At 43.0% G+C, this 26625-nt stretch overlaps 1 protein-coding gene across 1 annotated transcript in view; it reads right to left on the bottom strand.

The window, feature by feature from the left end:
* The window catches only part of PDE8B (phosphodiesterase 8B), a 154508-nt gene that overhangs the window by 10026 nt on the left and 117857 nt on the right, over positions 1–26625 (bottom strand). Inside the window, exons 7-16 of the mRNA XM_088443877.1 lie at positions 21690–21768; positions 18317–18457; positions 16399–16487; positions 10859–10919; positions 6249–6300; positions 5565–5648; positions 5077–5150; positions 4816–4980; positions 2720–2765; positions 2419–2554 (exon numbers count right to left, since the gene is read on the bottom strand). Coding sequence (XP_088300003.1) covers positions 2419–2554; positions 2720–2765; positions 4816–4980; positions 5077–5150; positions 5565–5648; positions 6249–6300; positions 10859–10919; positions 16399–16487; positions 18317–18457; positions 21690–21768 — 927 coding nt within the window. The remainder of the gene's footprint in view (positions 1–2418; positions 2555–2719; positions 2766–4815; positions 4981–5076; positions 5151–5564; positions 5649–6248; positions 6301–10858; positions 10920–16398; positions 16488–18316; positions 18458–21689; positions 21769–26625) is intronic.

The raw sequence follows: 26625 nt of genomic DNA, 5'->3' as shown, positions 1-26625 counted from the left end.
GCCCCTGTCTGTCTGCCCTTCCCCTTTAGAATGTAAGCTCTCACGAGCAGGGCCCTCTTCCTCACGTGCTTCTCCTCCCCCTACTTATAGTATCATTTACTCCTAACTCCCCACAATGGCACCTAACACCTGGTTGCTCATGTCCTGCTGCTTGTGTTTTGCAGCTGAGTTTATAACCTTGTCCTTGTCCTGCATTGTTTTGTATTACTATTAACTGTTTTTCTTGTGTGCTCATTTATGTACTGTGTAAGGCGCTGCGGAACCTTTGCGGCGCCATATAATAAAGGATAATAATAATAATAATAATAATTAAATCAGGCTTCAGTCGCAGCCAACTGGCACTCATCCACTCCTGGAGCTCATTTAGACAGCCATTTACAGTTGTTATTGGGTTCTGAGGGGTGGGGCTTAATGATGTCATGTTCACAGAGTGATGAAGTCATCAAGCCCTGCCACTTTCAGGGTTGAGCAGCAGCAACTATAAGGGACAGGGACTTTTGGGTAATTTTCCACTCCCATTTGAACCCCTGCAGAGCTTAGGAAGAATCCCACTCATCCTTAGTAGCGAAGGGGTTAAATTTGTTACTGGTATTTTTTAATTCCGTTCAATGCATACATACGTTATCCAGTAACATATATTAAAAATTTCAACTCAGATTATATTAGTTAATACCATCTGGTGATAACAGTAAAGTGATATAAAGAATGAGGTTTGTAAGCCATAAAATCTAATGCGGCAGCACCTAAAGGGGTGATAGGAGGGTTCCCAACTGTGTTGTCATTTAGTGACAGTACATTTTTTACATGTCAGTAGACATAAAATGGAAATAAATAAAACTGATATAATAATAATAATAATAATAATAATAATAATAATAATAATAATAATAGCTATTTAGATTACCATAGTTGGCTATTTATCTAGCTTAGATTTATATTTTTCCTGTTTGCTATCTTTCCTCTACAGTCATATTACCTCAAAGCATCCAATCACTATAAAATAAATATAAGGCAATATTTCTCTTGTGCCAATATAGTGCTAGAGCGGACCTGTCACCATGTCCTTTAGCATTGCATTATTGCTTTACTACATAGAATCTTAAGGAAAACAAATCAAAATGACCTGGTGACAAGCAGGGGCGCCGAGAGGGGGAGAGGTGTGGGTACTAATTACCCGGGCCCATGCTTGTTGGATGGGCTCGGCAGGGGTCCAGGTCTGACGCCCCCTCCCGCTTACCTGACAGCAGCCCAGCACATGCTGTTGCGTGCTGGGCTGCAGTGGGAGACTGCTCAGCAGCAGTCTCCTTTGCCTGATCCCAGGATTAGCGCTGAGCTGAGATGCACGGCAACTAAGTTTTTCTTCCTTTTTTTTCTAAGGGGACGCAGTCACGCCTCCCGCTATTAGGCCACTCCCCCTCTCCCGAGCCGGCTTTTAACGGCCCTGGCGAGAAGAGCGGTTTATAATACTTTAAATATATACATTATTGTGCATAATTTAAAAATATAAACAATGACCCATGCACAGTGAGCAAAGTGCTATTCCTAGCCGCTGGACCATCCGGTATAATGGGGTATTTATCAATCTTTCCATAGCAAGCAATCAGTTTCTAGCTCTCATTTTATAGAATGTCCTAGATCAGTGGTTCTCAAAGTCGGTCCTCACACAGCTCACTTTTTCCAGGTCTCCTGGCAGGTGCACAGGTGTATTCATTACTCACTGATACATTTTAAAAAATCCACAGGTGGAGCTAATTATTTCACTTGTGATTCTGTGAGGAGACCTGGAAAACATGCACTGTTTAGGGTCCTGAGTATTCCTAAAGGGGCACATCCACTAGACGATCTACTCCCTGTCCAATCTCTAAACGATTTTCCCTTGATTTTTTCCCTTGAAATTTTATCTTTCAGTCTGAACGATTTGCAAACGATCTTTAATAGATCAAGTGAAATTGACCTGAATGTTCAGTCGACTGACAAGACGATCAAACGACCAGCGGGAGCGTGCATCGTTGATCGTTAACGACCAAACACTGCGCAATTTATAAATGATTTTTAAACGATAACGACGTCGTTATCGTTCAATCGCCTGCTAAAATCGTGTAGTGGATGCCCCCCTTTAGACTTTTCTTACCCTGCAGGCTTACCTATACTACACATTTCTACTCACAGTGACTTTTTGTGCAGGTTCACCCCATGACATGTTTCATACATGTATATATGTAAATGTTATCTTTGTTGCTGTTGCAAAACCCGTACAGCATGCATCAAGTAGTTTTTCCTAATAATTTTGGTTTACATATTTGAGAATTTGCTAAACTTGTAGTCTGGGGTTTGATTCTTGTCCAGACTGATCACCAGCTCTAAAATAATGTTCAGTTCATTTTTAGGTGTCATATTAGATATATTCCAACCACTTACCTTTTATGTGTAACAGCTTCTAATTCAAATATGTTAAAGTCCCAGGAATCCTCATTGTCCAGTAACTGTGCAATACGAGGTGGAACGTCATTAACGGTTATTGGCACTGAAAGGTGACTATGGCTGTGATGCATGTCTGTAACAACATATATTACATGTAATACACGTGTCTTATATTCCAAATGTTTTTCATCAATTACTAAAGTCTTTGCCTTTTGACGCTCAGTGTTTTGGCATGTCACACAATACGATTAAAGCTTAAATATTATCATTTATCGATATTGCATGATAGGAAACTTACTTTTTGAGAAAACATATTCATTTCCTGAAAGTCTTCGTAAACCATCCTGCAAAGAACAAAGTTACAAACACGCTGTGTTGGTCAGATGCTGTCCATGTACCTTAGTAAGCTATTTCATACTCAGGGGGTGTAGTTATTCTGCTGCTTGGCTGGAAACTGAAAGGTCCCTTTCCTGCCGAATCATTCAAAGTGAGTTTATATAAATAATGTACACAAGACAAGTATCGCTACATCACTCAAACTACCAATTCAGACTTTAGCTGCAAGAAAATGTATATTTAGTTTATACTGTATACTGAGACCTAATTATTGTTACCACCCAATGGCCCCACATAAATTATGTTTCCAACTTGCTGCGAGTTGCAGCTGTGGTCACCAAAGTACCAGATCTGAAAGGATTCCTCTTGGATCTCCAGATCTCCTTGCTAGATGAAGAAGCCGGGCTCAGCGTGCTATTGCCAGCAGAAGAGGTTATCAATTCATTCAGTTTTCAGAGCTTAAGCATGGACAGCAGCCACATCAGGACTGCAATGGGCAACGGGTTCCGTAGCATAAAAGATGTGGAAATTACTGTATAACAAACCCGATCACCTTGATAAATAGGTGCTTGGGTCATATTGCTGTTTTTCAACCTTATAATGGGCAGTGCCCTGCACATCCTCTTACTATGGAGTGAGTACATTTGTGAACCCTTTAGAATGATCTGCTTTCTGACCTAAAATGTGATTTGGTTTTTATCCATGTTCTAATCCTGATGCTGCTTATTAAGTAACTCACAAAAGCAAGTACTTTTCCATGCAGTAGCCGCGCCCTGTGCCGCCTGGGTAGTTGTCGCCCTCTAGTCTAATTACCATAGACCACGCCCCCTAAATGACGTTATTTAGGGGCGTGCCCGCACGGCATGCCTCCCGTGTAACGTCAAGCTGGGGGTGAGCCCAGCACTTCGTCACTAGGTGGGCTTCCCCCAGTCCTCTCCCGGCACTAAGTGGATGACGCTCGCATGCGCGCAGCATCCATTCAGCTACTCCGGGGTCTGGAAACGACGCACAGCTGCGGCGGTGGGGGTGCCCAACCTCCCGACCAGACCACCCATGGGACACTTTGGCCCACGGATGGAACAGCAGGACAGTGCTGTCCCGCTGAAACTCGGGATGTGGGGAGCGGTGCACCCTCTATGGGATGACCGCACTGGTCGAACACTGACCACAGTTATCCAACAATCATTGTGTAGGAATGGAAATATGTATGACAGTCCCCTCTATCTAGAGTTTTATGTCCAGTCACTGTGATAACAAAATGATAGCAGAGTTGTGTGTTTGTTTCTCGAAATACTCCTACCCCAACTAGTATCATCATAGAGGCGCGAGAGACCTGCATTATCCAGGTGTAACAGCATGGAGAACATCAATATCTGGTTTGAGCATCCATTTTGTTGTGTTATTTAGTTGTATTCAATTTCAGAATGTACATTTTCATATATGAAGCCCAATAATAAATGACATATCAATAGGACGGTGGCCTAGTGGGATCTGAAACAAGAAAATTTTAATTTCTGTAATTTACGCTCCTGTTACTGTACATCACTGTCCTTGCATGATCTGTCACTTATAGTCTGCTGTCTCATGTGATGTCATTCTGCAAAGAGCTAAGAGAGAACATAATGGATATATTTAGCTATATGTGAATACTTACATCATTGCTATTATTATTATTAATAATAAGCTTGGTAGTACATAACCTTTCATATATTTTTATGGGAAGTACTGTGTTACATGGGAATATACATTAACCTAAAGGGTTCACAAATGTTACCCATGGATGTACTAAGCTCTCGGAAGTGATAAATTGTAGAGTGATAAACTACCAGCCACTCAGCTCCTAACTGTCATGTTACAGGCTGTGTTTAAAAAATGACAATTAGGAGCTGATTGGTTGGTAGTTTATCACTCTCCAATTTATAACTTTCCAGAGCTTAGTACATCTGCCTCACATACTGGAGAACATTATTAGGGAGTAGCATAAGTTGTTAGTAAATACTGTATATGACAGAGGTTGAAGGAGAATTATAATATTTTATGAATAAAAACTTAACATACAGTCATCAGACCCCCTACAAGGTCATTGGTGTGAGGGTCCTCATCTTTGGTTCCCAGCTGGGGAGAATAGAGCTCTGTAGTTCTCAGTATTTCCAAAACTCTGTCCAGCGCCTCCGCCACGGTCACAGGACTGTTCTCCTGAGCTGCATTTATTATGTTAATGACCTTCAATGGTAACGCAGAAATAAACAGAGATATTAGCAAACAAAACAGAGAGATTATTTTACAAAAAAAAAATAGATAAATAGAAAATAAATAAACCTTTGTTATGGGAGCCTCTATGGTCATGGTATGAATCCGCGCCATTGAGGAATATCTGTGATTCTGCAAACTTGCTAATGTAAAGTGAGAAGTAAGACAAGGGGTCAGGATTATAAAAGACATGACATCATAGAGATTACACATACATAATAATTCAGTTACTTGTTCAGATAATAGCTACCTATGTAATTCAACGCAAAATAAGGTTACATTGATTTTAAGAAAAGAATAATATAGAAAAAATAGGTAAAATATAAAAAATATAATTATAGTATAATAATATTTTGTTAGTTTACAATTAAGGGGCTACACAAACAAGTATTGTCTCTCGCTTGGCTGGAGCCCAGCCCATACCAGTCCTCTCTCAGCAGAATTTCTTTCAAGGCTTTGTAAGTGAAAATATTTATATTACTATTATTATTATCTTGCTGGACAGTGCTGTTGGCTTTTTATGGTTTGCTACCTTTGCAATGTATTATTTTCCTTACCATCACTGCTCCGCGATGTGATAGATCTTACATCAGCTGACTCTTTTCTTATATTCTTATGTCTGAATGAGTGAGAGTGAGAATCTGAAGGGTAATGGGGAAAAGTACATTAGTGTACAAAGGGCCTGATTCAGAGCTGCTCGCTGTTGTCGAGCGCTCGCTCTGAATCAGGGCGGGAATTTTTATTTATTTATTTTTCTTCAAGCCGCTCGCTAAGCTGTGGGTGACCACCCACAGCTTTTGCGAGCGGCCTGGAGATGGTCACGATTACCGTGACCATCGGGCTTGGGAGGAGACCCCGTGGTAGGGTCTCAGCTCTCGCAAGCCCGAGTGGACTCCCTGCTATAATAGAGCAGGAAGTCCACTACTGACATACTTTGGGAACGCCTGCATTTGCTCAACCACCCCCCCTGCCCGCCTACAAAACGGGGCGAGCTGAAAATCAACATCGACAGCTGCCCCATCTTGTAGCGAGCCCCGGAGCAACTGAACTTCAGTCGCTCGCTGGGGCTCGCGCATGTGCACACCGGACGTGGCGCTTGCGCAGGGGGCAAACATCGATCGGCTTGCCAGCGCTGTGCGCTTCCGAGCAGGTCTAAATCAGGCCCAAAGTTATGTTACATCATTTATTGAGAAGATACTATTATCACAATAGAAACTTGTCTTATAGAAATCGTAAACAACCTGTTAACGCATTGTCTCCTGAGTATTTGTCATCTCGATTTATCTTGTAAATCTGTAAGTATAATAAGAGAAAAAATAAAATTAAAATACTTATTATTACTATGAAGCATTGCTGAATTTACTTGTGATATCTATTGGTCACAGCAGTTTTGGTTCCCATAACCGTACCAGCAGATGTCAAGGTCTTTATTAAAACTAAATTCTTAAAACACCAGTTGAACGAGGCTAATTGCAAAGGATGTGGAATTCTAGTCACTATGACTCAAGTCCCCCATAAAACTAGGAACATTGTAATACATTTTAGAGTCTGTTGCCAGTACTGCCTACTTCATCTATGGCTCTTGATCAATCTCCTTCCCCTCCTCTACCTCATATGGCCATCATCACTCTGCATAACATTGAGGCTATCGACACAAGCCATTACCCTATGCAATGCCTCCCTTACTTCTGCTCTTGACTCTGTTGCTTCAGCGATCACTACTCATCCACACAGAGCCACACCACAACCCTGGATATCTAAATGCATCAGATACCTGGAAAAGTGTTCACGAACCGCCGAGCGACAGTGGAGAAGATCACGCTCTAAGGCAGGCTTCCTCCATTTCAAATTTATGCTCTCATCCTACAGTGCTTCCCTTTATCTCTCGAAACAGTCATATTTCAAAAACCTCATCTCCTCCCAGTCCTCAAACCCCCAGCGTCTGTTTGCCACCGTCAATTCCCTCCTCTGCCCACCACCTCCTTGTCTTCCCTCCTCGCTTTCTGCCCTGGACTTTGCTACCTAGTTTGCATCTAAAATATATTCCATATGTCAGGATATCATATCCCACCAGTCCCCCAGCACTACACCCCCTCCTTTCCCAGATCACCCCTCCCCATCCATTTTACCAACTCAGACATTCTTCTCCCCTGTATCTGGAGAGAAAGTCATGGCCCTCATCCTGTCCCCCCCCTTTTCCACCTCCCCCCTTGACCCTATCCCTTCCTGTCTCCTCCGCTAACTCGTGCCTGTTTCCATCTTGCCCACCTCCACAATCTCTCCCTCTCATCTGGCACTGACCCTTCGGCTATCAAACATGCCCTTGTCTCCCCCATTCTTAAAAAACCTACCCTTGATCCTAACACTCTCTCCAACTACCGACCCATCTCTCTCCTCCCTTTGGATTTCAAACTCCTTGAGCGTATTGTTTGCAACTGCCTTACTGCCTTTCTTTTCTCCCACTCCCTCCTTGACCCTTTTCAGTCTGGCTTCCATTCTCTTCACTCCACTGAAACTGCCCTCACAAAAGTCAGCAATGACCTGCTTGCTGCAAAATCCAAGGGCCACTCCTCTCTGCTCATACTCCTCGACCTCTCTGCTGCTTCTCGACCTCTCCTGCTGCAAATCCTTCACTCCCTTGGTCTACATGACACTGCCCTCTCATGGCTGTCCCCCTTCCTCTCTGACCAATCCTTCTCTTCTGTCTCCTTTCATGACTCCTCTTCCACCCACATCCTCTTACAGTAGGTGTTCTCCAAGGTTCTGTTCTTGGACCTCTACTATTCTCCCTCTATACACCCTCTCTAGGTGAACTCATCAGCTCTTTTGACCTCCAATATCATCTCTATGCTGATGATACTCAGATCTACCTTTCCTCTCCTGACCTCCCCCCTCTCTCCTAACTCGTATCTCCAACTGTCTCTCTGTTATCTCTTCCTGGATGTCCCAGCGATTTCTTAAACTTAATATGTCTAAGACTGAACTAATCATCTTCCCACCCTCCCACATAACCTCACTTCCCACTATTTCATTATCAATTGATGGCACAACTATCTCCTCTAGCCCCAAAGTGCGCTGTCTTGGAGTTATCCTGGACTCCTTCCTCTCCTTCAAACCACATATCCAGAACCTCTCACAGTCCTGTCATTTCCATCTCAAAAATATTTCCAAGATCAGACTCTTTGTCACCCAGGGTGATACTAAAACCCTCATACACTCACTGATCATCTCCAGATTGGACTACTGTAACCTCCTCCTATCTGGCCTCCCCAACTCCCATCTCTCTCCTCTCCAGTCTGTCCTCAATGCTGCTGCTTGGCTCATCTTCCTCTCCAAATGTTCTACATCCCCTCCCCTCTCCCAATGGCTACCCTTCCCCTTTAGAACCCAATTCAAGGTTCTTACACTCGCTTACAAAGCCCTCATCCATTCCTCTCTGATTTACATCTCTGACTTCATCTCCCTTCACTCTCCTGGCCACCCTCTTCGTTCAACAAATGCACGCCGCCTTTCATGCCAACTGATTACTGACTCCTGCCTCCAAGATTTTGCCCGTGCTGCTCCCCACCTTTGGAACTCTATTACTCTCCCCATCAGACTCTCCACTTCTCTACAATCCTTCAATTGGGCTTTCAAGACCAATGACTTCATCAAAGCCTTCCAGCTCTCATCTTTACTTGCTACTACATTCTCCTTCCTCCCTGTCTACCCCATCTGTGTCACACCTGTGTGTCTGCCCCTCCCCTTTAGAGTGTAAGCTCTTACGAGCAGGGCACTCTACCTTTTTGTACTTCTCTTCACTTTATTTTCATCTACTCCTTACTCACCACTAGGACACCTAACACTTGGCTGCTTATACTGTTGCTATTTGGGTGTTATGGTCGCTAATGTAGCAATGTATATTATCCATGTCCTTGTTCTGCACTGTATTGTATTGTAAGTCACTGGTCACTTATTTGTTTATGTACTAAGGCGCTGCGGAACACTTGTGGTGCCATATAAATAAACGATAATAATAATGATAATAATAAAATATTTAATTTGCACACAATAACCTCCACATTTTATGTCTCAAGAACAAAAGGAGTGATCAATATTCACATTGCAGTGTACAGGTTGAGTCTCCCATATCCAAATATTTAGAAATACGGAATATTCTGAAATACAGAATTTTTTTTAGCATACCTGAGATAGTGAAACCTTTGCTTTTTGATGTTTCAATGTACACAAACTTTTTTTAATGCACACATTTATTAAAAATAAAGTATAAAATTACCCTCAGGCTCTGTATATAAGATATATATGAAACAAATGAATTTCATGTATGTACACAAACTTTGTTTGAGAGACAAAATTATTGAAAATATTGTATAAAATGAGTGTGTATAAGGTGTATATAAAACATAAATGCATTCTGTGCGTAGATTTGGGTCCCATTCCCAAGATATCATTATGGTATGCACATATTCCAAAACACGGAATATTACGATATCCAAAATACCCCTCGTCCCAAGCATTTTGGATATGGGAGACTCAACCTGTATTATAAATTAAGCCCCAAATAAAGTTCTAAAACCTGGACAATGATGCACAGAATTGATTTTCAACACTATGAAATGTCAACATTTGGTATTATATGATCTCCTGAGATATGACTGTAATATAATAATTAATAGTTACTAGTAATAATAATATAATATCTCCTTTTACAATATTTTAGCTGGTATCTTGTAACATTATATGGATTTGAGGGAATTGTCCATCTAACTGAAATGTTTAATTATATATGATGTTGAATAAAACATTTTAATTGGTAATATGCCACATTTGCAGCTAGAAGACTTTGAAATATCACTCAAGTTTCTCAGTGCTGCTGTTTATGTATTCAAATGGTCCATTGCAGGTTTAACTTTAAAGCTCATTAACGTGGGCAATTAGTTGGGTTGAAAAGAGAAAAGTTGACCATTTAGCTGGCGCTAATGACAAATTTCTCTTACTTTACCATGTCCGACATAATCTGTACGCTTTGTCTGGTTTACACCCTACAATTCTGTTTTGCCTTATTTTGAAGGCTCAACGGTCTTTTTACAGTCTTTTATTTCTCAATACTGTGTGCCTTAGTTCACTCTCGCAGTTTCATACTTCCCTTCGCAAATGATGGAGAAGTCATTATGTAGAAAATGATATGATGAAGAGATCCCTATATACCATATGGTGTAAGTTTGACTGACGGTAGCAGGAATCCGATTGGTTGACATGGGCACGAGAATTAAAGCTTTCTTCTAGGTGTTCCAGTTATGAGCATTACTTTCATATTCAATTAAATAATTATCCCAAACCATAGAACAGTGCTGCCCAAGTATGTACATGAACATTACTGCATTTATGTTACACCTGGGCCATATACTGTTATAACAATTATGTAATGCAATAGTGTCTATTGAGGTTGTCAGGGAAGGCAGGGCTCAAAGTGCATTGGTGGGCCGCATCCCGGCCGGGGGTCCCCAGCTGAAGGGCCATAGGAGATTTAAATATGACACTATAGACTAATCCACTCTGACATAGGTGACAATCCTTTGTGTTATTGTTCAGTAGGACAATAAGGCACAACCTGTGGCTTTCCGATGGCAACCAATGAATGATACCTATCTGTACCCAGCATGGCTTAGTCCCACGTATGTCTTGTTTTTATAAAGTATATAAAATAACAACCAATGTACCCTCTTACCTCTTTATTTCTTTGTTATTGCCCAGTCTTGTTTTTTTGCTGTATTTGTTCCCAATTGTAAATCCCTTTGGTGTATGCTGGCGCTATATGGATAAATATTAATAAGAATAATAATAAATGTACCTGTTTATTGTTGTCACTGGCACTGCACAGCTTCTTGATAGACACAAAATGTCTAATTTTCCTAGTAACATAAATATTCAATAATTAGCCACCTGCTGCCAACTAGTTGCCAAAACACTTGATGTACAATACAGCACTACTATATGAAACTTTATATATATATATATATATATATATATATATATTTTGTTATATTTTTTTAATATATTTTTTAATACCCCACAGTTACGGCAGCTGTGAAGATGACAACAAAAAAACATGCCAAAAAGTAATACAATTGCATAAATTAGGAAAGGGGTGCAAAACAATATCTAAGTGTATGAATGTCCCAGTGGGGGACTGTTGCTTCAGTTTTCAGGAGGTAGAGTGACATCAAACCACCCAGGTGTTGCCTAGACAGGTCGACCCTTAAAACTCTTTGTGCAAACAAGGAAACTTGTTAGAGAAGCTAAAGTCCACAACCACTTTGGAGACCCTACAGACATCTGAAGCTGAGACTGTAGTAAAGGTGCTGTAGGCACAGAGGGACGTAAGGTGGGATGTGCGACTTGTGCTGCTGCCAAAGGTGCGAGAACGTGGGAGTGGCACGTCACTGCCCTAGTGGCTCCCTTCGCCAGCTTGTGGGTGCCTGGAACAGAGAGGCATCGGGCACGAGGCTTCCAGCTAGCTGCTATGGCCCTGCAGTTTCCCTATCAAGAGCTCTGAATAACATTGGTCAAATGAACCATGTAAAAGTAGGTCTGCAGCTCAAGAGTGACCCATTCAGGAAAAAGTTTTCTGGACACACCAAGAAATCTGTCTTTGATCAAAGTTCAAAGTAATATGTGTGGAGCAAAACTCATACTGCTCAGTGATATATGATGCTGGCAGCATTATGCTGTGGGGTATCCTGATAGAAAATGGACAATATAAAGGTCGACAGTCAATGGGTTGACGCCAGATGGTCGACATGCATTATGTCAACATGTACAAAAGGTCGACGGTGCAGTAGGTTGAAATGGTTAAACGGTCGACAGGTTTAAATGGTCGACACAAAAATAGTGAACACTTTATTTTATGGTTTTTCAACATGTGTAATGTTAGGGTTGGGATTAGGGATAAATGTCAAAAATAAAATATTTGTCGACTATTTTTGTGTCAACCTCTTGTCCTTGTCATCCTACTTACTGCACTGTCAATCTATTGTCAGTCGACCTTTTGTCCCTGTTGACCTTTCGCATGTTGACCATCTGGTGTCATTCCATTGATTGTTGACCTTTACATTGTCGATCTTGTGTACCACACCCATGCTGTGCAGCTGCTTTTCATCAGCAAGTACTGGGCATCAGGGCTGTAGCTAGGGTAGTGCGGCCTGTGCCATCGCACAGGGCACCACACGTCAGGGGGCGCTGTTTGGGCCTGTCAAATTTCTGTTTATTATCATTCTTGCTTGTAGATTTCTCTTATTTCATCCACAGCATATCCTGGCCTCTCCTATCTCTTTCCTGGCCCTTCCCCATGAAGCCATGGCCCTTTTTTGGGTGCATTATGACCCTTTGTAAAATGAGGGGGTGCCAATGCTCTTTCTGGCACAGGGCACCAAAAAGTCTACTTACGGCTCTGCTGGGCATCTTGATAAAATAGCAGCAAGAATGGATGGTAAAAATAAAGTCAATTTTTTTCGACAGGACAATGAGCCTGATCACAAATTCATATTAACATTGTGGCTCAAAAACCAAACGGTGAATGTCCTACAACAGCGCTGGCAAATTTTCAGTTTGAGGTTCAAAAACGTCTTCCTTAAGCAATCTGCCTGGAAGAAAAGGCCAGAAATCACTCCCAAGCCGTGTACAAAGGGTGGCTCCACAAAATAATAACGGGTGGCTCCACAAAATAATAATGGGTGGCTCCACAAAATAATAAAGGGTGGCTCCACAAAATAATAACAGGTGCTCCACAAAATAATAATGGGTGGCTCCACAAAATAATAAAGGGTGGCTCACAAAATAATAACGGGTGGCTCCACAAAATAATAAAGGGTGGCTCCACAAAATAATAAAGGGTGGCTCCACAAAATAATAACGGGTGGCTCCACAAAATAATAATGGGTGGCTCCACAAAATAATAAAGGGTGGCTCCACAAAATAATAAAGAGTGGCTCCACAAAATAATAATGGGTGGCTCCACAAAATAATAAAGGGTGGCTCCACAAAATAATAAAGGGTGGCTCCACAAAATAATAAAGGGTGGCTCCACAAAATAATAACGGGTGGCTCCACAAAATAATAACGGGTGGCTCCACAAAATAATAAAGGGTGGCTCCACAAAATAATAACGGGTGCTCCACAAAATAATAATGGGTGGCTCCACAAAATAATAAAGGGTGGCTCACAAAATAATAACGGGTGGCTCCACAAAATAATAAAGGGTGGCTCCACAAAATAATAATGGGTGGCTCCACAAAATAATAAAGGGTGGCTCCACAAAATAATAATGGGTGGCTCCACAAAATAATAAAGGGTGGCTCCACAAAATAATAACGGGTGGCTCCACAAAATAATAAAGGGTGGCTCCACAAAATAATAAAGGGTGGCTCCACAAAATAATAATGGGTGGCTCCACAAAATAATAAAGGGTGGCTCCACAAAATAATAAAGGGTGGCTCCACAAAATAATAACGGGTGGCTCCACAAAATAATAAAGGGTGGCTCCACAAAATAATAACGGGTGGCTCCACAAAATAATAATAACGGGTGGTTCCACAAAACAATAAAGGGAGTACTGAGATTCAATACTTATGCAAACAGCATATTCCAGTTTTTTTCTCTTTATTTGTTTTTTGTAGGTCATAGAGCAACTTCTGGAGTATAAGAAGTGTGCCGGTGCAAATGTAATTCAGGGCCCCATTCAACAACGATGCACAACCCCTTTAGCACTTGCTAAAGGACTTATGTCATCATTTCCCCTAGATTGTAAGCTCCTAGGAGCAGGGTCATCCTCCCCACTGTCTCACAGCCTTCTTCTCTAGCACTTCTATGACAGCCTTCACCTTCCCAGCTGTACTGTGTATGGAGAATTGTGTTGCTAATTGTTACTTGTGCTCTGTTTATATTTTGGTTACTGTATTGTAATGTAATGTTCTGTGTACCCTTTACTGTATGTACGGCGCTGCGGACCACTTGTGGCGCCCTATAAATAAAATGGAATAATAATAATAATAATAATTTCAGTATTCAACAAACAGCAGTAATCTAAGATTATCACGCATCGCTCTCACCGTCTTTAGATGACGAGAATGATGCGGCCCCTATTGCTGGCAATGGGGACCGGGCAGCAGCCTATCCGGCTTCAGCAAAGCATTCTAGGCACTGCCGGGTCCCCACCGGGCTAAACAGTCATGTGCATATGCAGACTGACCGTCCCGCATGCTCATGACAGTGTAGCCCTTCGCTGGCAGCGATAGGCTGCCAGCAGCTGAGAGGAGGACCCCGCCAATGAGGAGGATGACGCTGGACCTCGCCGGCGAGGTAAGTAATGATGAATACCAGTGTCATATTCATTTGCAATACTAAATGAAATATGCCGCTGGTATTTAGGCTCATTGTTAAATGGGGCCTTCAGTCAGCTGATCACCCCCTTTAAAGGGAATCGGTATGATTTACCACCGGACCCATGACCGGCATTTGGAATCCCAACAGTGGCATCCCGGCAGTGGAGGAAATCCCGATCATCCAAGGTAAGTATTCTCTAAACCTAATTCTACCCCCTAACCCTAACCTTCCCCCCAGTGCCTAACCCTAATCCCCCCCTCTAAGTGCCTAAACCTAACCCCCCCTTCCCCGCTGCCTAACCCTAAGTCCCCCCCGGGGGTGCCTAACCCTAAACCCCCTTCCCCTAACCTAAACCTAACTTCCCGGGGGGGTGCCTAAACCTAAGTCCCCCCGGGATCCCTAAACCTAACCCTCGCCCCACCCCGCGGCTATCCGCGCTCGGTGCCCGGTGTCCTTCGATCGATAGATTTAGACGCCTATCATTTAGCCCTCGCCGGGATTAAGCAGTCGGGAAGCCAGTTGTCGGGATTAGGTCCGCCGGCTTCCCGACTGCATACCCTTTAAAGTAACACTTTCTGTGTCAATAGTACATAATGCTAATTATTGTTTTTATAAACATCTAAGTATATTTACTCATTTTCATCATCTTATCTCTCTGTTAAGGCCGGTACGCAGTAGACGATGTCTAGTGTATGCCGACCTCGGAAGCGATGGGACCCAGCAGGATGCCGGCATCAGCAAGTGCATACACACTTGCCGATGCTGGCAGCGATGAAGCGACGGCAGGGGCCATGCTGCATCCTCCCCGTGGGACTGCCAGTCCAGTGGAAGCCGCTGCTCTTCCTTTCGGGCAGTCCTACACGGCTTCACGAGGCTGCAGACAATGCAATCCCCAGAAGCCAGTGTTATGCGCATGCAGTGTTCCATGTGGGGTGTTGTAGAGGCATTAGAAACACAGGATGAGTGACATTTTGTACTGATTCAGCGCTTAAATGCCCCCTCTAACCACTTACCCTAAGCACATGCCTAGGTTTGCTAATACAAGCTTCACTAGTGAATTGACAGGCTGCTTACAATATAAGTTAAAAAATAAAATTTCCTTATCAAGATGCCTTTTGTGGAAGGAATGATGACAGGTCATTACAAAATGTTATCTAAATAATAAAAAAGAAAAGCGTAAATAAACTCTCTCCCTCTCCCTATCAGACTCTCCACCTCTCTACAAATCTTCAAACGGGGTCTCAAGACTCTTCAAATCCTTCCAGCTCTCATCCTAACCTGCTGCTTACACACTTCTTCCTCACTGTCTACCCTATCTGTGTCACCCCTGTCTGTCTCCCCCCCTATAGAATGTAAGCCCTCTTATTGTGCATGAATTCTAATGGAGAATGTTTTCACATATATCCAACTCCAAATGCAAAGTACTTTTACTATTTTATATTTCTACTTTATGTACTTTTAGATGTGGCGTTATATCTGATTTTATTAGTATTAATAATTAGTGAAGTACACAAAATAAAACCCATATATTTTGTGCACAGAAGCTGCATACTGTACCATACAACATCACCAAAAAGTGAGTGTTATGTATTAAAGTCTCCTAGCTGCAATACTAAGATCTAATATGCAATTACTTTGGTCAGCCATCAGAAATTAAATAACACAAAGGAGCCACAGACCAAATATGATATGTTGTGTATTTTCCATAGCCTTGCAATGATTATGGGTTTGTATAATACCTGGTAAATGCCATTCTACCAGCCCATATTAGTTAGTTTGATATTGTAGAAGCATAATAATATACCCAAATCCTAAGAAATCTGCACCTTTCCATGTTTGTTACATATTCCCAGCAATTTCTATAGGAAAATCAGGACAATGAAAAAATTGGGACTGTTTTAGGAGATATGTTGCATTACAATGAACAGCTACCTCTAGTGGCACCCGAAGTGTACTGTGTTTTGTTAAAGAGCATTTAAGCAAACTTAGAACAAGCTGTCTTGTACTCACCCGCCTTGCCCAATGACTGGAGTGACTTTTACATGTTGCTGGATGCTGTCTCCTGATTTCCGTCGTGCATAGTAAATTCCTTGCCATTCCTTTATAAAATAGAGTAAGACAATATATCACCTACGGTTAAGTAGAGCAATCTGGCAGAGTATTTTAATATCCATATTTTGCAATATATAGGGGTATTCAATATGGGAGCGAAAACATTGTTTTTGCGTTAATATCGCACCTATGAAGTCATTATCGCAGGTTTTAGTTTTACACCGTATTCAATTTCAAAGACTTTTCGCAGGTTCGAAAAGTCTTTGAAAAAAAGCAGGGATAACTTTTCACCATTGAATAGGTGGCGAAAAAAGTGCAGAATTGGGGTTTAGGGGTGCAGGCTTAAAAAAAATAGCCCGCACCCCTGGGAATGACATTTAAAAGATAACTGTGTCAAAAAAAGTAAAAAAAAAAAATAGGGACACCCCAAAAAATAATTTAAAAAATTGGGGTGAAAAAAAAAAAATGGGAAAAAATTGTTTATCAATAGGGAAATAGGTTCAGGGCTATTCTGCATGTATGCGGCAGGTGTATTCTAGAATAGATTTATAGCGGCAGGTGCACAAATGCAGAATTTTTAAAAACTTACTTTAGGGACATGAAAATATGCTAGTACCCATTTTCATGTACCCCAAATTTGATGGGACCACTTAAAAAAACATGTTGCTCTTCTGCAACACTTCTTCAATGTCGGGAAAAAACACCTGCTGCGGTTATTTAAATCCCCGACTTTCATTTAAAGGCTAAAACGGGGGTACCCATAGTGATCCCCCATGTTTTAAAACTTTAGGGGGGTCCTACAATTTGTTTAAGGAAAATTTCGTAACTTTACGCAAATCCCACTTCGCAGGCTCCCGTTTTGGTTAGTTTCATATTGAATATGGGGATACGCGGGCGCGCGCCCGATACTTTAACGCAGGTAAAAGCTCCGATATGAAACGTAAACTTCGACAGCGAAGTTTACGTTTCATATTGAATACCCCTCTTAGTCTTTTTTAATTTTGTGCAGCTCTATTTGGGTAGTTTCATGGAGGCCATAGCCACTTGCACTTGTACCTATGGTTGGGAGCATTTGTGGTGCTGGAGAGCTGTGGAACACTAATACTTTGCAAGTGAATGCACAGGGGCCACGGCCACATGTGTTATTCCTGGTGTTTTCCAAACATCAGTCGGTAACCATCCCAATGCCAGCTACACCAGCTATGGAGGTGTGCATACACATTTACCGACCGATATGTCTGGCCATAGCAACCAGTAGTGACGTCAGTTGTTACTTCAGCCGGCATATGGGTCAGTTGGTCGTCTGTGCACACATGCAGATGTGTACGATATATCTATAAGATACATTGCATCTGCTGTGCTGTACGGCCGACATGATATAGTTGTGAACAATGTTGTTCACAGGTATATCGGGTGTACACACTGGTTGATGGCTTGGATGATATTGGCGGTCGGCTGTACAAACGATATATCGGCCAGTGTGTACCCAGCGTAAGACTGACCTCACTGACAATGAAAAACATGGCAACAAATATGAATAACACAGCTACACATTATTGGGGAAGGGGGCTTCAAGCATTAAGCGAATCAGCTGTTAAACACTACCGACTAGTAATTATTACAGTTTCCTATATTATGATGTCATATAGAAGCACATAACCTACTTATGTGAAATCAGCTTTAAGCAGTCAAACATTATAATTAGCAAATCTTCATATTATCAAAAGAAAAATGCGGGTAGAAAATGTCAGTCTCTCCTGGTTGATGGAGTTATATGATGCCACCGGCCACTCTAAGTCACATACTTTATCTGTCCATTACAATTTATATGCCTGTACACGTAATGTAACTGGGATAGAGCCGTAGTGGTCCTTACCTTTCCCTTTTTGATACACGTGTTGATAGTATCTAACAGATCCGCACGGTTTTTGTCACTTTTTGGCAATTCCATGAGCTCCTTCCCCAGGAGTTCTTCCTTGTGATAGCCCATCATCCGCTCAAAAGCTGGATTAATATACTAACAAGTTACAAGTATTTAGAACTGTGACGTTATTCCCAGATTGCCAAACACTAAAGTATAACCCTTAGAACATACTAACAGGCAAGTCTGCAATACTAAAATCTGTGTACAGAGCTGTTCAAGTATACATTTTGCAGAATATATTATTAGCACAGTGTATTACAAATCATTGCAGTAAGTGAGCACAGTGTCTCGATATTATATCATTCATATGTATTGTGTGGAGATCCTATGCAAGTCATTATAGTCCAACTCAGCCCCAATTATTGACTGTTAATAAATAACTGCACCCACATTTGTTGGGTGTTGTATAATAAGATGACATTAAGGATGTTGACATGGCCTGTATATCAATATGTGAAATGTCAACAATGATGTAATGTCGATATTGTGAATGTCAACAGTCATCATGTCAACAATACGTTTTTTTATGCAATTTTTTTTATCTAACCCTGAACTTAACCCTAACCACAGCCTAAACTTAACCCTAATTGTAGCCTAACCCTAATCTAACCTTAACCCTAAAAGCAACTGTCGACATTCACAAAGTCAAAATTATGAGTGTCGACATTCTGACGGCATACCATATTTTTAAGTATATAACCCCAATTGCTAATACACTGAATAACTGAATACAATGTATTGTTATAAGTCTGTTCTGCATTTTCATTTAATCAATATCTTTGCAATTTAAACATTACGATTTTGCGATTTTTAAAATTGATAGTACTAATTTGTTTTGTTAGAAAGTACATAACTCTGCTGCTGGAGTCAAAGGGCAGAGGACAGGGCACAACGCTCGGACAGGAAACTTACACATTATTTGGTACAGGTTTGCTGATTTACACAGCAGACAAATAGGTTCATAAATTTGGTATCCGGTCACATAGTTGACAGTTACCATGTCGACATTCATAATGCCGACACCACAACATCGACATTGTTCAACATGTCAACAGGAACCATGTCAACAGCCTCAGAATGTCGACATGTTCACAATGTCAAAAACTGATATGTGAAATGCCATGTGAAATGTCGACATTTTCAGAATGCCGACGGTTAAGGTTATTCGCCTCTGGTAGGGTCACGCTTAGGCACTAGTGGGGATAGGGTTAGGCGGCAGGAGGCGGGGTGGTTAGGGTTAGGCACTAGGGGAAGGGTTAGGTTTAGGCACTAGTGGAGATAGGGTTAGGCTGCAGGTGGAGGGGTGGTTAGGGTTAAGGAGTGTACACACTAGATGATATACTCCCTGAGCAATATCATCTAGTTTGTCCCTGGCAGGCTGTGCTCAATGTCATTCATGACATTGAGCACACCCGCTGAACGATATCATTAACGATATCTTTCAGCGCCGGGTTCTTTCCCCCATTCCATAACATGCAGCAACCTGACAACATCTTCAGGTTGGCCTGCATGTTAACCCAATGAACGATAATGACGAACGACCCGTGGGAACGCGCGTCGTCGTTATCGTTCATCGTTTTTGTGTTAAAAATGGACAATAAAGTGGACGACTGAACGATAACGATATTGTTATCATTCAGTCGTCCACGTTAATCGCCCAGTGTGTATGCACCTTTAGGCACTAAGGGAAGGTTTAGGTTTAGGCAGTAGTGCGGATAGAGTTAGGCTGCAGGTGGAGGGGTGGTTAGAGTTAGGCACTAGTGGGGATAGGGTTAGGCTGCAGGTGGAGGGGTGGTTAGGGTTAGGCACTAGGGGAAGGGTTAGGTTTAGGCACTAGTGGAGATAGGGTTAGGCTGCAGGTGGAGGGGTGGCTAGGGTTAGGCACTGGGGGAAGGGTTAGGTTTAGGGATAGGGGGACCAAGTAAGTGACCGATGGGTCACCAGGAACATTAGGCCAACATTCTATCATGTCAACATGTCATCTGTTTAGACATAATGCTAAGCATGTCAACAATCCCATGTCGAACTTATGGACATCGACATGAGAACTGTAAACCTAACATACAACACCCCATATAGCTATATTAGAAATGTGCGGTTCGGTTTTCCTGGGAAATGAACACACCCGAACTCAGGGGTTCCCAGTTGAATTGAGTCCCGGCTCAGGTCACTTTTGGAGTTCCGAATAGAACAGAGTGCCGGTTCGGGTCTGCTGTAAATGGGGAATTCAGATTTAAAAAAGGAATCTTGGTTTTGGATTGCATGTAAACAGGTCCAAATTACATGATTTTAGCTGTTTTTATCCATTCTACAGAGCTAAACGAAACAAAATGAAAATGCAATATCTGTCTAAAAGGTTGCAATTACAGATGAGCGATATTTGCTGCATCTTGAGTTTGGCAGTGAAATTGTTCATGTTTCACCAGTGGATTTAAGCTTCAGCTCCCTGCCCTAATCCTAAAACCTTACATAGGAAGAGGAATTATCTATCACTGTCCAAATCTAAACATAAACTACAAATTCAGCTAAATGAAAATTTACATCGACAGCATAAATTGGGCATCCTATAAAAAGTCGAAACAAGACGTTATCACCAGAAGTTAGCACCTCCGTGAAATGACATGTTCCCCTGAATTTTGCCACTCCTGTGCTCATCTCTAGGTGCAATCCTAAACTAGAGACATATAACACTAAACACAATTATTCTACAAAAAGATTAATAACTGGACATGGGTCCTGATTCAGCATGAATTACTATTGAGATCGCAGCTGCAATTATGCACAGAGGTCTGCTGTGAAACTATGCTAATAAATGCAATCGCAAAGCCGTTGCACAGCCAGCATAGAGACGCCCACTACCGCTATCTCACATCCGTAATACCTTGCAGTAACATCGGCCCCTCACGCACATTTACAGAAGGCCTGACCTGCCGCAGAAACTGCAAGTCTTGATGCACGCAGTGAGTAACATAGAAACAGATTGTGACGGCAGATAAGAACCTCTTGGCCCATCTAGTCTGCCCTTTACCTTTTGGTAACTTCAACCCTATGTGATCCTCAGTGGCTAATTTATGCTAATTTATGCACAACCTTGCATTGGCGTTCAACAGACAGACAAGTTTGCATTTCTCCGACCACTCCCCCGTCACCACCCCCAAACGCTCGACGGCTTTTATTCTGTTTGAGTGATCTCTAAGCGATCGCAATGCTAACTCACGCACGCGCACTGTGCTGTATACGCATGCACAGTACGCACCATCGATCTGCGTGCGCTGTTGCAGTTGCGATCCATGGTGAATGAGGCCCATCGATTTATTATCTGTACCTGTACAACATGTTCTTCACTTGTAATCTCTATTGCTTCTTGACAATGATCCAAGGCTGTAAATATTGAATTACAGGACCTGCAACAAATGTGCATTCAATCATCAGTTTAAAACAAAACATAAAATGCTGTCACTTTTAAAATGCTGTTAATATAAGACTGTTGCCGGACAACTGCACTCCATCAAAGCTACTTAACGTCCTAAGATCAATATGCCTACAGCATTTAAACCTCCAGCCACAAATACAGGCAATTGAATTTAATTTGTGGCAATTGCTATCGTCTAGTTATATAAAGTTATATAACGTAATCATTAATCATAGCACTGTACTCACCAGGATATTGGTAGCGCAATGTAGAAATAAATAGCGTTATAAGAATGAATGTGTATAATACTGATAATTAATAAATGGGGGCGTAAAACATATACAGTTAGAGCTACTACTAAAATAATAATAATACAAAAAAAAAAACGTAAATATGTATAAATGTTTCACAAACTTATCATAACTAAAGATAATTAAATTGATAGTTCAGCTTTGGACAACCTCTGCTATTTAGGGTCCATAAACCATGTATTGATTTAGTGGAGTCACCATCATCGGATACTCACAGTTATATTGCAGACAAATAATGTTTTCATAACTGCTCTGGAGCATTATAGATGGGGTAATGGGCTGCGTAGTAATCAGGGCTTCTGACTTAGGGCCTGATTCAGAGATGTATGCTAACTCAATGGTAAGCGTACATCTCTGATGGTGGGAGGACTGCGAGTTCGTTTGCAGTGTCTCCATGCTGCAGCCTGATTGACAGGCTACAGCGTTTGGGGGTCAGAGAGCTCCAGGCCAGCGTTTCCAAGAAACAGTGCCGTGTTTCCCCCCGTTTTCCTGGAGTGACGAAGCAAGGGTGTGAAAGTGAATGCAGATTTCCTGGCCTCACAAGCTGCCAGGAACCTGTATCAGCTTATGAAGCCTGGACAAAGGAGCAGCTATCGCGACCATCGTGATTGTAATCCGAGGCAGTGTCTGCGGACGCAGCACTGGAATTGCAAATGCAATGTAGGAGGCAGAGCCGGATTAAAGGGGCAAGTAACCCCGGGCCACCCTCTCAGAAGGGGCCCCCCCCTGTACCCATAGGAAACATTCTGTTGGCCCCCAGGTCATTCAGCAGCATTGCTGCCATCATAGGGACCGGCACTGCTGCTGTGTGTGCTAAACTGTTCTTCACACTGTCTCTGTGCCACACCAATGGGCTGCGGTGAGGATGCCTCTACTCTCTCCCATCCCAGCCGAGACCCCACCCCTTCTACTCCGTGAAGCTGCTCCGCCTCTTTCACTTCTCTACCCTATGTCAGGACTTCTCCTTCACAAGACTCCACCCCTTCCTCTCCTCTCCTTACCCTTTCTGTGTCAGCATGTCTCTCCCCTCCTTCGGAGCACCGCAGTCTGCTGCAACCAGGAAACCAACTTCCTGCTGATGTAATTACAGTATATGGGAAGGTGTAGGGGGCATATTAATACAGACTGGGGGTGGGGTGTATTAATATTATCTGTGGGGGTAATGTTAATGTGTATAAATATTATGGGGGTATATTACTGCTATCTGGGCGGTGGGGTGTAGTAATAATGGGCCTGATTCAGTGGTGGATGGATCTGCAGTAGCAGCTTTGACAACGTCAGAGCCACTACTGTGTCTTTATGCTAATGCCGTGGTCGGTAGGCATCCTATTGAGAAACCCACGATACAAATCTGTGGATGTGTGCACAAAGACAAACCATCAATCGAACATCGGCTGCACCATCGGACATTAGAGCAACCCTGTGGTTGCTCATAATGTCCGTCGGTTCATGGCTGCTGGTGTCAGTGAAACTGCGTCTTCCAAAGCAGTCCCAGACATGAACACGCCAGCCGCCGTTATCCACTTCTCTCCAGTCACCGACCAAGAATGCCTGTCAAAATTGCATGGATCGAATGCAATGCCATTATGTGCCCCCCGGCAGTAACCATTGGGACGCATGAGCAGTGCATCTAATGTTTTACTAGCATCCACTTCTTAATCAAGCTCACTATGGGAGCAGATAAAGAGAGTAATAATGTTGTGCGTATAAATTATATATATATATATATATATATATATTAGGGGTGTGCACCGGCCACTTTTCGTGTTTTGGTTTTGGATCTGGATCTTTCTTCGTGTTTTGGATCTGGATTGGTTTTGCCAAAACCACCCTTCCGTGTTTTGGGTTCTGGGTTTTGTGTTTTGGATCTGTATTTTTTTTTAAAAAAGCATAAAAACAGCTAAAATCACAGAATTTGTTGGTTTCTCTGCTCCTATGCTATTATTAACCTCAATAACCTTAATTTCCACTCATTTCCAGTCTATTCTGAACACCTCACACCTCACAATAGTGTTTTCATGTCCAAAAGGTTGCACCGAGGTAGCTGGATGACTATGCTAAGCGACACGAGTGGGCGGCACAAACACGTGATCCATCTAGGAGTGACACTGCAGTGGCAGACAGGATGGCAGTTAGAAAAACTAGGCCCCAAACTGTACATAATGCAAAGAAATAAAAGAAGTGCAAGATGGAATTGTCCTTGGGCCCTCCCACCCACCCTTATGTTGTATAAACAGGACATGCACACTTTAACAAATCAATCATTTCAGAGCCAGGGTCTGCCACACAACTGTGGCTGAAATGATTGGTTCGTTTGGGCCCCCACAAAACAAGCTGGCAATTAATGTGTCCCTGCACAAACTGGCTCTACGGAGGCAAGATGTCATCCTCATCCTCCTCATCCACCGATTCCTCACCCTCTTCAGTGTGTGCATCCTCATCCTCACAAAGTATTAACTCGTCCCCACTTGAATCCACCACCACAGGTCCCTCTGTACCTTCTGGAGGCTGGTCTCCCTGGAAGAGCTGATAATTCATTTTGATGAACATCATCTTCTCCACATTCTGTGGAAGCAACCTCCTACGCCTTTCGCTGACAAGGTTCCCGGCTGCACTAAACACTCTTTCGGAGTACACACTGGAGGGGGGGCAACTCAGGTAAAATAGAGCCAGCTTGTACAGGGGCCTCCAAATTGCCTCTTTTTCCTGCCAGTACAGGTATGGACTGTCTGACATGCCTACTTGGATGCTGTCACCGATGTAATCCTCCACCATTCTGTCAATGGTGATAGTATCATATGCAGTGACAGTAGACATGTCAGAAATTGTTGCCAGGTCCTTCAGTCCGGACCAGATGTCCAAACTTGGTCCTGCCTGCCCTGCATCACCGCCAGCGGGTTGCTTAGGATACCTAAGTTTTTTCCTGGCAGCCCCAGTTGCGGGAGAAAATGAAGAAGGAGCCGTTGACGTGTCACGTTCCGCTTCAGCTGACAGTGTGTTCACCAGCAGGTCTTTGCACCTCTGCAGGCTTGTGTCGGCCGGAAAGAGAGACACCACATAGGCTTTAAACCTAGGATCAAGCACGGTGGCCAAAATGTAGTGGTCTGATTTCAACAGATTGACCACCCTGGAATCCTGGCAAAGCGAATGAAGGGCTTCATCCACAAGTCCCACATGCCGAGCGGAATCGCTCCGTCTTAGCTCCTCCTTCACTTTCTCCAGCTGCTTCTGCAAAAGCCTGATGAGGGGAATGACCTGACTCAAGCTGGCTGTGTCTGAACTGACTTCACGTGTGGCAAGTTCGAAGGGCTGGAGAACCTTGCACAACACGGAAATCATTCTCCACTGCGCTTGAGTCAGGTGCATACCCCCTCCTTTGCCTATGTCATAGGTGGATGTATAGGCTTGTATGGCCTTTTGCTGCTCCTCCATCCTCTGAAGCATATAGAGGGTTGAGTTCCACCGCGTCACAACCTCTTGCTTCAGGTGATGGCGGGGCAGGTTCAAGAGTGTTTGCTGGCGCTCCAGTCTTCGGCACGCAGTCGCTGAATGGCGAAAGTGGCCAGAAATTTTTCGGGCCACCCAAAGCGTCTCCTGCACGCCCCTGTCGCTTTTCAGAAAATTCTGCACCACCAAGTTTATTGTGTGAGCAAAACATGGGACGTGCTGGAATTTGCCCAGATGTAATGCCCGCACAATATTGGTGGCGTTGTCAGATATCACAAATCCCCAGGAGAGTCTAAGTGGGGTAAGCCACTGGGCGATGATTTCCCTCAGTTTCTCTAAGAGGTTGTCGGCGGTGTGCCTCTTACTGAAACCGGTGATACACAGCGTAGCCTGCCTTGTAACGAGCTGGCGTTTCTGAGATGCTGCTACTGGTGACGCTGCTGCTGTTGCTGCGTAAGGTGATACATCTACCCAGTGGGCTGTCACAGTCATATAGTCCTTAGTCTGCCCTGTTCCACTTGTCCACATGTCCGTGGTTAAGTGGACATTGTGTACAACGGCATTTTTCAGGACACTGAGGACACTTTTTCTGACGTTTCTGTACAGTCTCGGTATCGCCTGCCTAGTGAAGTGGAATCTAGATGGGATTTGGAACCGGGGACACACTACCTCCATCAATTGTCTAAATCCCACTGCACTAATGGCGGATACCGGACGCACATCTAACACCAACATAGCAGTCAAGGCCTCAGTTATACGTTTTGCTTCAGGATGACTGCTGTCGTACTTCATCCTCCTCGCTAAGGACTGTTGGAGGGTCAATTGTTTAGTAAAAGTAGTGGTGTTCCTACTTCCTCTCTGGGATGATGAACGACTCCCAGCAGCAGCAACAGCAGCAGCGGCAGCAGTAGGCGTAGCAATGCAGGATCCTCCAGAGGAATCCCGGATAGGAGAGTCAGTCATGCCAGTGACATGGCCTGCAGGACTACTTCCGATCCTGACTAAGGAGGAAATTGACGAGGAGGGAGTTGACGGTGTGGTTTGCAGGCGCTTGGATACAACAGGACAACGGGATTTAGGTGTCCCTGGAC

This window comes from Taudactylus pleione, unplaced genomic scaffold (assembly GCF_031769625.1).
Source record: "Taudactylus pleione unplaced genomic scaffold, aTauple2 ptg000336l, whole genome shotgun sequence".
NCBI classification, from domain to species: Eukaryota; Metazoa; Chordata; class Amphibia; order Anura; family Myobatrachidae; genus Taudactylus; species Taudactylus pleione.
Note: the sequence above shows the minus strand (reverse complement) of the source record. Positions and strands in the feature narration are given on the sequence as shown.